At 38.7% G+C, this 14,300-nt stretch overlaps 1 protein-coding gene across 1 annotated transcript; it reads left to right on the forward strand.

Moving 5' to 3' along the window:
• The first annotated feature begins 8,679 nt into the window (after nt 1-8,679).
• LOC121946886 (keratin, type II cytoskeletal cochleal-like) lies at nt 8,680-13,900 on the forward strand. Its single transcript, XM_042491695.2, has 9 exons — nt 8,680-9,327; nt 11,030-11,238; nt 11,349-11,409; nt 11,537-11,632; nt 11,806-11,970; nt 12,102-12,227; nt 12,322-12,542; nt 12,642-12,694; nt 12,827-13,900. The coding sequence occupies exons 1-9, from the start codon at nt 8,803-8,805 to the stop codon at nt 13,072-13,074; spliced, it is 1,704 nt and encodes a 567-aa protein (XP_042347629.2). The 5' UTR covers nt 8,680-8,802; the 3' UTR covers nt 13,075-13,900.
• The last annotated feature ends 400 nt before the right edge of the window (nt 13,901-14,300 follow it).

The following is a 14,300-nucleotide window of genomic DNA, read 5'->3' on the forward strand; positions in this document are numbered from 1 at the left end:
GAAAGACAGTGTCAGGTAATAAGACTACCTGTGTTGATGTAATTTTAAGGCAAACAACAAACTTCCATGCGGAACTCCAGAGTTCGCCTCCCATGTGGATGTGAGTTGGGGTTTTTTTCTGCACCTTAACCTATGCCTTTTTTGCCTAAACCCATGACTTTGTTGCCTAATCCTAACAACCATGTGGTTGCTATGTCCAGTTGTGTAGCTTCATCCCACTATGTGCATTTGATGACATCATGGTAACGTCATCTTGGAGCATAAACAGTTGATGCATAAAGATACCTAAAATTTGGTAATGTTTTGTTCATCAAGGTTGAAGTAAAAGTGGTCTAAGACCAGTCAGACTCTCATCTGGGTGGTCTCACTGACTATTGAGGCCCACTTTGTCTCAATGAATACAAGGCAAAAATCCTTCCCCAAGATGGCCGCACGGAGCCGCACTGAGTAACACCAACTAAGGTCGTCAATAGTCCCACTAAAATGTGATCTTAATACGCTCCCTTTACGAGCAGAACTTTGAGAACTTTGAGAACAACCTGCAGAAGGAGACTATAAACTTAAGAGCTGATAAAGCTAGTGAAGTTTGGCGTACTTCTAACATTTTTTGAACGCACGTGGCAAGAGCTGGTTGGAATAATGCCGACAGAACAAGGACAGCCAGACTCTAAGAGATCTAGAGACCTGCTGTCTTCAAGCGATCCCGATGAAAGCTTCACATTTACTGCAGGAGATCGGGAAATGCTGCACAGCATTTTTAAACAACTCAAAAAGCTCGACGTGTTGGATGAATTGAAAACTGATGTGGCAGAACTAAAAAAGTCAGTGGATTTTGCCCACAACACCATGGAGCAGATTGAAAAGGTCAATAAAACACTAAAAGAAGACGTTGGGAAACTAAAACAAACAGCAGAGGTCCTGACGAGTGAAAACAAGAAACTGAAAGCAGCTGTACTGGATTTACAGTGCAGATCCATGAGAGACAACCTGCTAATCATGGGAATACAAGAGCAGCCTCACGAGACTTACCAGGCAGCGGAGACACTCGTCCGATGCTTTTTGAGGAACCATCTGGGGTTTTCCGAGGAGGACGCAAAAGCCATACAGATTGAGAGAGCACACAGACTAGGACGGCGTCTCACAGGTAAATCCAGGCCAATTGTGATCAAATTTGCAAATTCTAAGCAAGTCGACCACATTCTTTCCTTGAGCAAAATGTTGAAAGGCTCTCCCTTCGTTATTACCAAGCAATATCCAAAGGAAGTTGTGGTAAAAAGACGCGAACTGTTCCCTGTAATGATCTCGCTTAAAGAGCAAGGACAAAAAGTTCGTCTGGTAATGGATAAATTATATGTTAACGGCGAGCTGTTTAATCAAAACAAAGTCGCTGACAAGTGACGTCACAACCATCGGCGACGTCTCTGTTTCCGTGCCGCAACAGCAGCGAGGATTGAGGGAAAAAAAAAAAAAAAAAAAGGACAACGAGGAGGACAGAGGGGAAAAAAAGAAAAAACAGTGCCTAGGATTATTTTTTTTTCTCTTTTGAATGGAGGAAAAGACATGAACTAATAAGAAAAAGAAGACAAGATTTTTTTTTTTTTTTTTTTCCCTTCGCCTGTTTATTGGATATTTTTGCCTTTTCATGTGAAGAAAATTATGGGAGCTAGAAAGAAATTGATTTACTTTGTTTCCTTTTGATTAAAAGGTGAAAATAATCTCCCAAGTCTACACTTTATCAATTTTTGTGCTTATTTCCCCACATTTCTGGAGCTAATGAAATTTTTTATTCTTTTTTTTTTGGGACGGACACCACGTAGAATGATGAACTTTTTAGGTTATAAGTTCTTTTTTGTCTTACTTGAGGGGTGCATGTTTATGTGTGTGTGTATGAATGTAGGTATGTCATGCAAGTACTTAGTATGGGATTTAAAAAATGAGAATAATAAAGGTAATTATGAGTTTAAAACAAACAATATATTTTTAAAATAGCACATGGTATAGAGATCTCAACATATAATTGCAATGGGCTGGCAAGCTGTACCAAAAGACAAGAAGTATTTACGTGGCTTAAAGATAAATCTGATATAAAAATTTTTTGTCTGCAAGAAACCCATTCAACACCTGAAAAAGAAGCACTCTGGAGGTCGGAATGGGATGGTGAAATTTACTTTAGCCACGGAGTCAGTAACAGCAGAGGAGTTATGATTATGCTTAAAAAGGATCTGCCTTACACTATTCATAATTTACTATCAGATTCAGAAGGCAGATGGATAATCATGGACCTAACTATTGATAATTTGAACATACAGTTAATCAACTTATATGGCCCTAATGATGATAATGCAGTTTTTTTTGAAAATATTTTCAATCATGTTAATACAGAGAAATCACACGTCATCATAACAGGAGATTTTAATACTGTTCTGAACATAAAAATGGACAGAGCCGGTACAACTACTATTAATAACCATCCACAAGCTTTAATTGAAATAGAAGAGTCGAAAGCATCATTAGATTTAGTGGACATATGGAGGTTTCGGAACCCAGGGTCCATAAGATATTCCTGGCGTAGAGGGAAGCAGGCTAGCCGACTTGATTATTTCCTTATATCCTTTTCTTTGGTTTCAAAAATAACAAAATCTTATATTGGTGAAAAACTGAGATCGGATCACTCTATAGTATGCCTCAAAATAATAACATCAGAATACCCACGAGGAAAAGGATACTGGAAATTTAATAAATCTCTCCTGAATAACCCAGAATTTATTGATAATACAAAACAGTTTATAAATGAATTCTTCCAGATAAATGAAAAAACAGCCAATCCTCATATCGTTTGGGACGCATTTAAGTGTGCCTTTAGAGGACACTGTATAAAAAAATCATCAATTAAAAAAAAAGAAACTACACAAAAAGAAAATGGTCTAATTAGAAGAATTAAAAGAACTAAATGAGGAAATAGACAAAGCTTATTCACAGGAGCTCTCTGAAATATTAGAACAAAAACAAGATGAGCTAGAGAACATATACTATGAACGTGCCATAGGCCAAATAACCCAATCTAAGGCTGTATGGATGGAACGGGGGGAAAAATGTACTTTACAGTTTTTAAGACTACAGCAAAGAAATATAGCTAAAAAAAATATAACCAGCTTAACTACACCAAACAGTACTATTATAAACCCTCAAGAAATTTTAAATATGGAAGTGGAATATTTTCAAAAACTATTTTCGCAGGAAAACACAGAATCCTGCAACTACAATATTTTTCCTCCCGAGTCCAATAGGTACGAACTTACAACAGAACTACAGCAATCTTGTGAGGGAGATTTAACGGAAGATGAAATCCTCGAGGCTGTTAGATCTTTCTCTCCGGGTAAAGCTAGTGGTTTGGATGGTATTCCGATAGAGGTATATTCCACCTTCTTCAATGAACTCAAAACTTATCTTTTAGCTTCATTTAATTACTCTTATGTCAATGGTTTTCTGTCAGAAACACAAAAACAAGGTGTCATTTCGCTGCTGTTGAAACAAAATTCTGATGGCCAATATAAAGACCCAACAAAAATGGAAAATTGGAGGCCCTTAACATTACTTTGCTGTGATAACCGCATACTTGCTAAATGTATAGCTTCACGTATAAAAAAGGTTATAGGCAATATCATAAATCATGAGCAGGTAGGATTTAGCAAAGGTAGATTCATTGGTGAAAATATTAGACACATCATCGATTTAATAGAAGATTGTCAAATACATAATAAACCTGGTATTCTGTTTATCTCAGATTTGGAAAAGGCTTTTGACAAAGTAAACTGGAATTTTATTTACAATACACTTAAGTTTTTTAATTTTGGGAAAAATATTATAAGATGGGTACAGACTTTTTATAATCAACCAACCAGTAAAATACTAAATTATGGATATTTATCGGACAGTATTGCACTATCTAGAGGAGTCCGGCAGGGGTGTGCTCTATCACCTTATTTATTTATTTTATGTATGGAAATATTGGCCATCAGAATCAGAAATAATGTAGCAATAAAAGGTCTGCAATTGCACAACAGAGAATGTAAACTCACAATGTATGCCGATGATGTAACTTTCTTTTTACAACCAGAAGAAGAATCTCTCAATGAGCTAATTAAGGAATTGAATATATTCTCAATTCATTCAGGGCTAAAGCCAAACTACGAGAAATGTGCAATTATGAGACTAGGAAATATTCTTGGAACAGACTATCAGTTAAAATCTGCAGCACCAGTGAAATGGACAGACAATGATGTTAAAATTCTGGGTATACATATATTTAACAATTTAAAAGACACGGTAAAATTCAATTATGAAAATAGAATGAAGAAAGTGGAGAAACTATTACTTCCATGGAGAGGAATTCCTTTATCCTTAATGGGTAAAGTTACATTAATAAACTCTTTAGTCATTCCACAATTTGTGCATTTAATGATTACAATCCCTTCCCCAGAGAAATCATTTCTAAAACTTTTTGAACAAAAAATGTTTAAATTTATCTGGAACAATAAACCAGATAAGATTAAACGACAATACGTGTACAATTCACTAGAAAATGGGGGACTCAATTTAAAAAATCTAGAGATGATGAATGAATCTCTGAAAGCCTCATGGATAAAAAAAATCTATCTTAATCCAAACTGGATATCTAGCCTTGGATTAACAAATAAATATGAATTTTTCAAAAGTAAACTATTTATCTATTTTCAGTTAAAAAATACCCATATTGATTATATATTACAAAACAATCTTGATGGCATATCCACATTCTTCAAAGATGCATTGAAATCATGGCTAAATTTCCAATACTATCCTCCAGACGGCGTTTATGAGTTTCAAAATCAATTATTATGGATGAATTCTAATATATTAATAAATGGTCAACCTTTCCTGTGGAATACATGTTTACAAGCCGGAGTTATGTTTATCAATGATCTTATTAATACTTCTGGTGAAATGTTCTCATATTCAGAGTTTTGTAGTAGATTTGGAGTTTGTGTCAAACAATTCCAGTATAATCAATTATTATCTGCAATACCAATTAAATGGAAACAAGCGATAAAAGGAAAAATTAAGTTATTAGTATGTAAACCACAGAGTAGGTGCAATGCATGGCAAACGAGGAACATAAACAAAAAGATATACATGTTTTATTTACATACATCTGGGACAGCCTTTTTCCCCCATAGAATCTGCAGGAAATGGGAAGATGAATTCAACCTCCCTATTCTTTGGAAACACTATTTTAGGAATATATATGTTAGTGCTATAGACACTTACTCAAGGATGTTTCAACTAAAGATATTTTATAGAATTATAGCAACTAATAAGCATCTTAAATTATGTAACATCACAGGAAACTCGTGGTGCAGATTCTGTGGGGTTGAAGAGGAAGATTTAATGCATCTGTTTTACTTTTGCCCATATGTGGCCCAATTTTGGATGGCTGTTCAGAAATGGTTGTTTGAATTCAAAATTAAAATAGACATTTGTCCCATTAACGTGATGTTTGGAGAGTTTGAGAACATTCAAATCAATGTAGTGAATACAATATATTTTGTGGGAAAAATCTTAATTTTTAAGGGGAAATCAAAGGAAGATCTATGTATAACTAGATTTAAAAATAAATTACACCAAAAATTCACACTTGAAAAAGTAATAGCGGCAAATCTAGGCAAATTATGCACTCACAAAAAAAAATGGGAAAAAATATTCTGGGACATACTCTGAATAATTTTGGATTCAAATAAGAGACTAAAAACAACCATTTTCTTTTCATTTGCTGTGTACAAATTTATTATAAAACGTACTGTGTATGGTTAATTTTGGGTTAGAAAGGGAAGAAAGAAGAAAGGAAAAAAAAAAAAAAAAAAAAACTTAAATAAATTAAAGCTGTGTATGTATAAAAAATGAAATATACGAATTTAGATATGTATAAGGAACTTGCATGATGAGAAGAGATTATGTCAAATCTTTGGTATATATGTAGGTATGAATGTACGAGTGTTTGAATGTTTTGTTTTTTTTTTGGGTGGCTCTAGTGTACCAAGAGTGCGCACAGTGTATGGTGTAGGTGTTGGTATATATGGAAATTTGTATGTAATATTTTCTTTGTAATCATTGTATGTTGGTACATACATTAATAATAAAAAAAAAAAAAAAGAAAATCCTTCCCCAACCATAATATGGGTATTTAGTCACCAAGCCTTGACCACTATGCTTTTGTTTGATGCATAACGTAAAGAAAACAACAGCAGATGCACCCGCAAACAATGTGAACAGATATGAACTTATATTCTGACATGCATTTCCCCCACAACATGAAGATCTTGTGCAAAAATCGCATGATATTATAATATGGTGCATATAGAGAAAGAGAATGTTGAAAATGAGAGTACTGGCATTTCATTTTAGGGGGTTAATCACTTTGTGCCCTGAAGCTCCTTTACATGTTACTTCAGTGCAGACTGGGGAGGCCAACACCCATTTTAGAATAGTTGAGATGGGTTTCAACAGGTATCAACTGTCCCAATTCAGAAGAAGGAATCTCGACTTTTAGTTCTCAATGTTCTTTTTGCTGCAAGCTGACACTTATGCAACAGAGACACACGTTTAAAATGAACTTTTTAAAGTTGAAACATGCTAGAAATATTCATAATGTGTGACTAAGTTAAGAATTCAGCAATTATAGCAAACTATTAAAAGACATGGAGTGGTATGAGTATTGAAGACCGAATGTGCATCACCCTCAAGCACCAACATACTGCACAAAGATGATTAATTTAACCCTTTGAAACCTGAATCAACATCACTTTCTTTTGCTGCATTCAGATGCCTTTCACAAGTTTCAAGCTTTGAAACCTGATTAAAGTGGTTTGGCTTTCTTGATGAGCAACTTGGCAAGAATTGTCCTGCAAATTGCAAGAAATTAGTAGATGTAGAAAACAGTTTAAAAAATATATATATATATCTATATGGAAATGTCCACAGAACTTTATTCATTATTATCATGATTTATAGATCTAAAATTATTTTACAGAATTATTATAATTATTTTTAGAGGGACTTTTTTAAAGTAATTTCCTTGTTTTGTTTTGTGTTCTTTTTTTGCTTTACTTTCCCTTTTTGGTTTTCTTTCCCATCATTTTGTGTTTGGTAATTTCAGTTATTTTTCTTGTAGCTTTGTATTTTCTTAATAATTTCTTGGTCATCTCCACTTAAGTTGCTTATTGCATTCTTCCCATGTTATTAATAAATAAATAGATAAAAATTAAACCAATTTGCCCTGGTTTCAAAGGGTTAAACAAATAACTCTAGAATTTAAGACAAATTTCTTTTCTCTTACTCCATAATCAGTATTGCGTTCACCAAACATGTTATTATACCCCTTAAACTGTGTTCTCTGGGCAGTAGACTTCTGCATAAGCATTTCACACTCTAGGTATCCTTCTGTATCTGCAGTTGACATTCTGGGATGCTGCTAAATATGCCGGTATGTCAACAAAAGCACACAGTGGCATTACACTAAAAAAGCATGTGGTTATTTTTAGGCAACAATAGCACATGGAAACCAACGCCAGAACATCAACAAAAGCACATGCTTCGGATTAGGCAAAAGAAGCACAAAAGATTAGGTTAAAGCAACAAAGGGTTCATGGATAGGTTTCGAAAAGTTCCCCATCACATTCAGATGGAAAGCAAACCTCCCACGTGAAAGTCCAGGGTTTGTTGGATCTATCCATCACCCTTCCTCCTTCATATACTGTGTCATTACCAGAAGATTTTCAACCTGAAACCGTCCACTGTCTCATGCCAAAATCACTGAAAAAGCGGGGACATTTGACAACTGTGGAATGAGAATGGGCTGGCTGTGCTCTGCTCTTTATCTGGGGTGGAATACAGAAACAAACTTAAGACACTGTTGTTCAGGCATTGTGTGTGGCGTATTGAAAACTAAACTGCACTGTCCCTTACTGAATGTGCACAGAACTATTCAGATGAAGATTATACACAAGAGTTTGCTCAAATATTAAAAGGGGCAACTCTTTCTTGCCTAAATATTAGGGGTCCTCCCAAAAAAATGGAATGTCCATATGCCCTTGGTTTTCTGCTACAGATATTCCACACTCCACATGACATAATGCAACATTCTTTTGGTCCAGAGAGGCATAGTGCAAACTCTCATGTCTTGAGGAATCTATGCACAGCTGCATTCAATGTACTAACAAACATACAGTCAAATACTTGTAGAATCAACCATCTTGCAAGGTGATGAAAAGCAGAAAATAGTGGATCAGTGAGTCAGAAGGTCCCCACCCCACCCTTGTGCTCATTCAACCAATCACACCTTTCAGAAAGCCCCCCAAATAATCAAGAAAAATGCCTTTGCCAACATGTCTTTCCTTCTTTCTAACTCCCAGTTCTAATGTTATTCCTTTGCAAACACCGGGGTGTGTCAAGACCCTGATGACTTTACAGTGGTGGCACTAATACCTGCCAGACAAGCTGATGTGCTCCACGCCAATGTACCCGGCTACAGGACCTCCTACCACGATCCAGGTAATTGGAGGAGAGATGAAGGGGAGGTGCCGGAGAGGTGGAGCTCAGTGGAACCTCCTCCACAGTTGAAGGCAGATAAAACTCCATCACGGACAGGAAGAAGATACTTAGAGGGACTTGACTCTCCTCTTTGTGTGCTCCACTGCTCTGCCAAACCTCTCTCTCTGCTTCCCCTTTCCTCTGTGAATCCTTTTCTTTCAGAGGCAACAACCAGCCATGCAAAGCATGAGCTCTTCTTCAAGAGTGTCCATGAGGACCAGCGCTGGTGGAGGCCGTGGTTTTAGTGGAGGCAGTAGTTATGGTGGAGGCGGTTTTTATGGTGGAGGTGGCGGTTCCATTAAGCAGTTTAGCTCACACTCTGCTGTAGTGAGGCCGACAACCAGAGTGTCACTCAGTAGTGGCCGCAGCGGTGGTTTTCGTTTTGGTATGGGTGGTGCCGGTGGTGCCGGTGGTGTCAGTTTCATTAATTCTTATAGTGGAGGTGGAGGTGGTGGAGGTGGTGGAGTCGGTGGAGGTGGAGGTTTTGCCGGAGGTTTGTTTCTTGGTGGTGGTGGTGGTGGTGGTGGCGGTGGCGGTGGTGGTGGTGGATTTGTAATCCCCCCCATCACAGCTGTACAATGCAACCAGAGCCTATTGGCCCCCCTGAACCTTGAGATCGACCCCAACATCCAGGTTGTCCGTACCCAAGAGAAAGAACAGATCAAGAGCCTGAACAACCGCTTCGCCAGCTTCATTGACAAGGTGAGTTTTCCTAATCTATGTTAATGTCTCACACCATTCTGTGTGTTGGTGCTTTTCATATGTTAACTCTAATCTGTCAGATGAATAGATGTGGATATGAATGACCTGGGGAATATAAAAAAAATAAAAAAAATAGGAATAGATGGTGGATGCACTACACACAGTAGAGTTCTCTGGTTTGTGCAAGTGTGAATGGCTGTAACAGACCATCTGTGCTCATTGCAATTGATCCAAAGCTGAATAATGTGTACACTATGAACATAGTTCTTACTCTGATAACAGTACTAGCATGCACAGTGACAGTAAGGATACAGTTGTCTTAGTCATCCTAAGATGCTGTGTGGCCACCTCACATCTCAAACAGTGTTTTCAAGGCAATACTTGCATTAGCCTTTGCACTGCCGCTGAAAGCAGACCGCTGCTCCTTAAACTACTTTCACGATAGCTTGCCCTTTGCCAGCTGTCTCTGTGTAGAATGAGAGGAAATACTAGAATGGCCGTATCCAGTGACTGGTGGCTATCAGTATGAGCAAAAGAAGAGATCAGGTTATCACCTGTTACCATGGCAGCAAGGACTCACAGGCTTTTAATGGTGCTGCAGAGAGTGGACATCTTAACTTTTTGCAATGCATTGCATAACACAAAGGTATTTGCATCTGCTATCATCATTTATTTCACATGATAAGGGACAATTCAGTAACTGACTTAACTTTACAGTTACTGAAAGTAACTTTAATTTATGCATGAGAACCTTGTAAAGAAGATGAGACTTTCTCGCTCAGGCAGAAAGGGAAAACAAGATAACCACACCCTGTGAGAGAAAATGCTCAGTTAGCTTTTTCTGCAGAGTTCATATCACGCCTCATCTGTCTTCACACAGGCACCCGGTCCCAGACTTCTGACTATTTTGCATGATTCAAAATGAAATGTGCAATTGCACAGTCAAGCTATAGTTTGGAACACTACACAAGTAATATATCTGTAAAGCAGCTGTGTGCAATCTATGTGACAATTAATAGCTTAAGGCGTATAGCATTAATTACTGAGGGCTGTGATAGGCAAGTTCACTCAGTCAAAGTATGCAGCCCAGAGGCAAGGGAGCGGCACCATGGGGAGATTAAGAGGAGGGGCTAGGCTGAGGTGGCACAGTACATATCTCCTGGCCTTTAAAAAAGAAAAGAAAAGAAAAGAAATCTCACAGGCACATGTACACACCCAAAATGGATGGATAAGCTCCGCCTCCTCTTGGGTTAAAACCCATTGGCAGAGCTCTGCACTTTGTGCCACGTCTGTCTCCTAGTAACAAGCTTTGAAGCGTGTTTCCTTAGATCACGTGAGACATGAGTACAGTTCAACACTGTGCAGAAAGACTCTACGCTGGATTTTGTAGAGAACACTTTTGCCCTGAGGGGTATTTTAATATGGCAGCTTCCAGTATTGGTGCATACAAGAGCTTTTGTTTAGGAAAGTCACACACAGGTGTGGCTCCATGGATCACCTGAGGAAAGTAAAACAAAGAAGGCAAACATTTTCATTACCTCAGAATGAGCACGCCTAAGCACAGAAAAAAGCAGCAGTAAATAAAGTATTTTATTTACTTAATTTCATAGTATGAATCATGTGGTTTTGTATTCTTCTTCAGTGTAATACCTTTACCCAATTTACAGTAGATCTAAACATGGTAAATGGTTGTCCCTTTCAGGTTCGCTTCCTGGAGCAGCAGAACAAAATGCTGGAGACCAAGTGGAACCTGCTGCAGGACCAGACCACCACCCGCTCCAACATTGACGCCATGTTCGAGGCCTACATTGCCAACTTGCGCAGACAGTTGGATGGGCTCGGCAACGAGAAGGTCAAACTGGAGGGAGAGCTCAGGAACATGCAAGGAATGGTTGAGGACTTCAAGAACAAGTGAGTTCATACCAAATGCAACACATCTTTGAACACAGCAGATAACATACAGATGTTGAAACCCAACATTCATTTTCCATTAGATAACTTTTTTGCTGTTTGTGTTTCAGGTATGAAGATGAAATCAACAAGCGTGCCGGTGTGGAGAATGAATTTGTGCTCCTGAAGAAGGTGAGAGTTGATCTGAAATTACAAGGCCTGTCACTCCACTATTTTTCAGTTGACAACATTGGAATGAATTGTTTTTTCACTCTGACCTATCATCAAATCTGACCATTTCCTCCTAATCTGCTTGTAGGATGTAGATGGTGCCTACATGAACAAGGTTGAGCTGGAAGCCAGGGTTGACGCCCTCCAGGATGAGATTAACTTCCTCAGAGCTGTCTATGAGGCGGTAAGATAAATGAATCACACCTCTGTCCTATTCAGCTGCTTCTTTACCCTCACTTTTAGGGAAACACTTTGTGATTTATGACACTAGTGGGCACAGATACACAACAGAAATAAATACTGCAACACCTTTAACTCTCGATTTCATGTTTTAAAATGAAATATTTCACTTTTCAGGAACTGAATGAGCTCCAGGGACAGATCAAGGACGTCTCAGTCATTGTGGCGATGGACAACAGCCGCAACCTGGACATGAACGCCATTGTGGCTGAAGTCAAGGCTCAGTATGAGCAAATCGCTGATCGTAGCCGTTGTGAAGCTGAAGCATGGTATCAACAGAAGGTAGGTAGAGAGAGAAAGCATTCTCATTAACAACTCCATAACAAAATACACATCCCACAATGTCAAATGAAAGTAAAAAGGTTGGTTGATAGAATCTGCAATAACAAATATTTTTAATCTCATTCCTTCAGTACCAGGAGTTGCAGACTAATGCAGGCACAACCGGAGATGACCTTCGCAACACCAAGAATGAGATTTCTGAGCTCAACCGCATGATAAGCCGCATCCAGAATGAGATTGAGGCAGTCAAGGGACAGGTAAGCTCTCAGTTACACTTGGTTACATGGTTACACGTTACATTTTTTAATAAAAATCACTTTGGAGCCATATGCTAACTTACCAACTTCTTAGCGTGCCAACCTGGAGGCCCAAATCGCTGAGGCTGAAGAGCGCGGTGAGCTGGCTGTGAAAGATGCCAAGGCCCGCATTAAGGACCTTGAGGAAGCCCTGCAGAGAGCCAAACAGGATATGGCCAGACAGGTGCGCGAGTACCAGGAGCTCATGAACGTCAAGCTGGCTCTGGACATTGAGATTGCCACCTACAGGAAGCTTCTGGAAGGAGAGGAATCCAGGTAAGAGCTTAGCTACTTTGGGCTGGTAAGACATTTAATGACATTGAGTAAGTAGCAACATCAGCAGCTAAAAGTGCTCATTTATGTACCTCTCTGCAGAATTCAAGAGGGCGGTCCATCTGCAACTGTCCTCGTACAGACCTCAAGCTCCGGTATGTATCAACATATATCTAATATAATATTATATATATATATATATATATATATATATATGGCTGATAAGTTTCAATAGAAAATCCAAATTTCTGACAGCTCATCTGAAAATGTCTTATTCTCATCACCAGGTGGTAGCAGCTTCAGTGCTGGCGGTGGTGGCAGCTACGGCGGCGGCAGTGGCTACAGCGGCGGCGGCGGTGGCTACAGCAGCGGCGGCGGTGGCTACAGCAGCGGCGGCGGTGGCTACAGCGGCGGCGGCGGCTACAGCGGCGGCGGTGGCTACAGCGGCATTAGCATTGGTGGCGGCGTGGGCAGCATGGGCGGCACTATGATGTCAAAATCAGTCACCTCCTCATCTTATAGCCGCCGTACATAAAACCAGCAGTTGTCTCTTCATTTCTCATCCTTTCCTATTTTGTTCTCCTCCTCTTGTCCCTCCCTTCTCCTTGACTAAAATCTTCCATTAAACCCATCTCCTCTCTCTCCAGAGACAGAGCAGCCTCAGAAACATTTGCATTTGACTATTTTCAGCTGGCAGATCCATGAAATGTTATAGCTCTCTTTGGCATTTAGTTACTGTGTCACTGCTCCCTCTCTTTGGCATCACCTACAGAGAATGAGAGATTACATCAACATACAAGTAGAGGCAGAGAAATCATTAGACCAGAAAGAAAGAGCAGCAGAGATATGAGTCAGTCCTTTCTTCCTTTAATCAGTCAGCCTGGCTGTCTTTTGGTTGCTGGATCTTTTGTCATTAAGACGAGAGGATACTTGTAGTGTCATGACAGAGGATCCTCACAAAGTAACAGTCAGTGCCTGCAAAATGCCAACAGCAGTTGATTTATGCAGAAGGAGGTCCGAATGCTGTGGTTGATCTTGAATTTATAAAGCAAACATGGTATAACTCTTTTTTGCAATGTCTTTTCTGTTGTCTTGCATCTGTCATTTTGTAGTGCATTGTCGCATCATCAAAAGCAGCCACATGTAACGCTTTCAGACTTGATTTTTGGGATCCTCTTTTCTTCTCCTGTTCTGAGAGAAAACAAGCTCTCAACTACAGCATATAAATGGTGTTTTGATCGTGCTTTACTTCCATTTTCACTCTGAATAAAAAAGTAACATGACAAGGCTGACTGGGGCAACCAGATTTATTGTGAATTTGTCCCACCAAGACATCTGGAATAAAACTGATTTCATATGAATTGTTTGTCAGTTCGTCTTATTGATTTTCAGTGTACTTTTGAACCATGAAAATAATTTGGGTTTGGAATTAATAGTTAATAAATTAAAAACCTGGTCCAGTTGCATTGCAGTTTTTTTTTATAGACGATCTTTGGATGGATAAAGGCCAGTTGTGAGTTACCTGCTTGAGATAACGTTAGTTAGCTGCTTAGATCATGCATTCAAATACCGGTATGTACGTTTAAACTAGGGATGATAACAATTAATTAACAAATAATTAATAGTTGCTGCTAAAAATGTATTTGAACATGTGAAGTGTAATCACTTAATCAATGACTTTGCAATGCTGTCAAAGTATTTGCAATATGTTGCTGTGAGCTTTGATTGACAAGCAATGCACTGGATATTGTTTGAAATAGA

Source organism: Plectropomus leopardus, chromosome 9, assembly GCF_026936395.1.
Source record: "Plectropomus leopardus strain MGB_pleo_1.0 chromosome 9, ASM2693639v1, whole genome shotgun sequence".
Taxonomy (NCBI): domain Eukaryota; kingdom Metazoa; phylum Chordata; class Actinopteri; order Perciformes; family Serranidae; genus Plectropomus; species Plectropomus leopardus.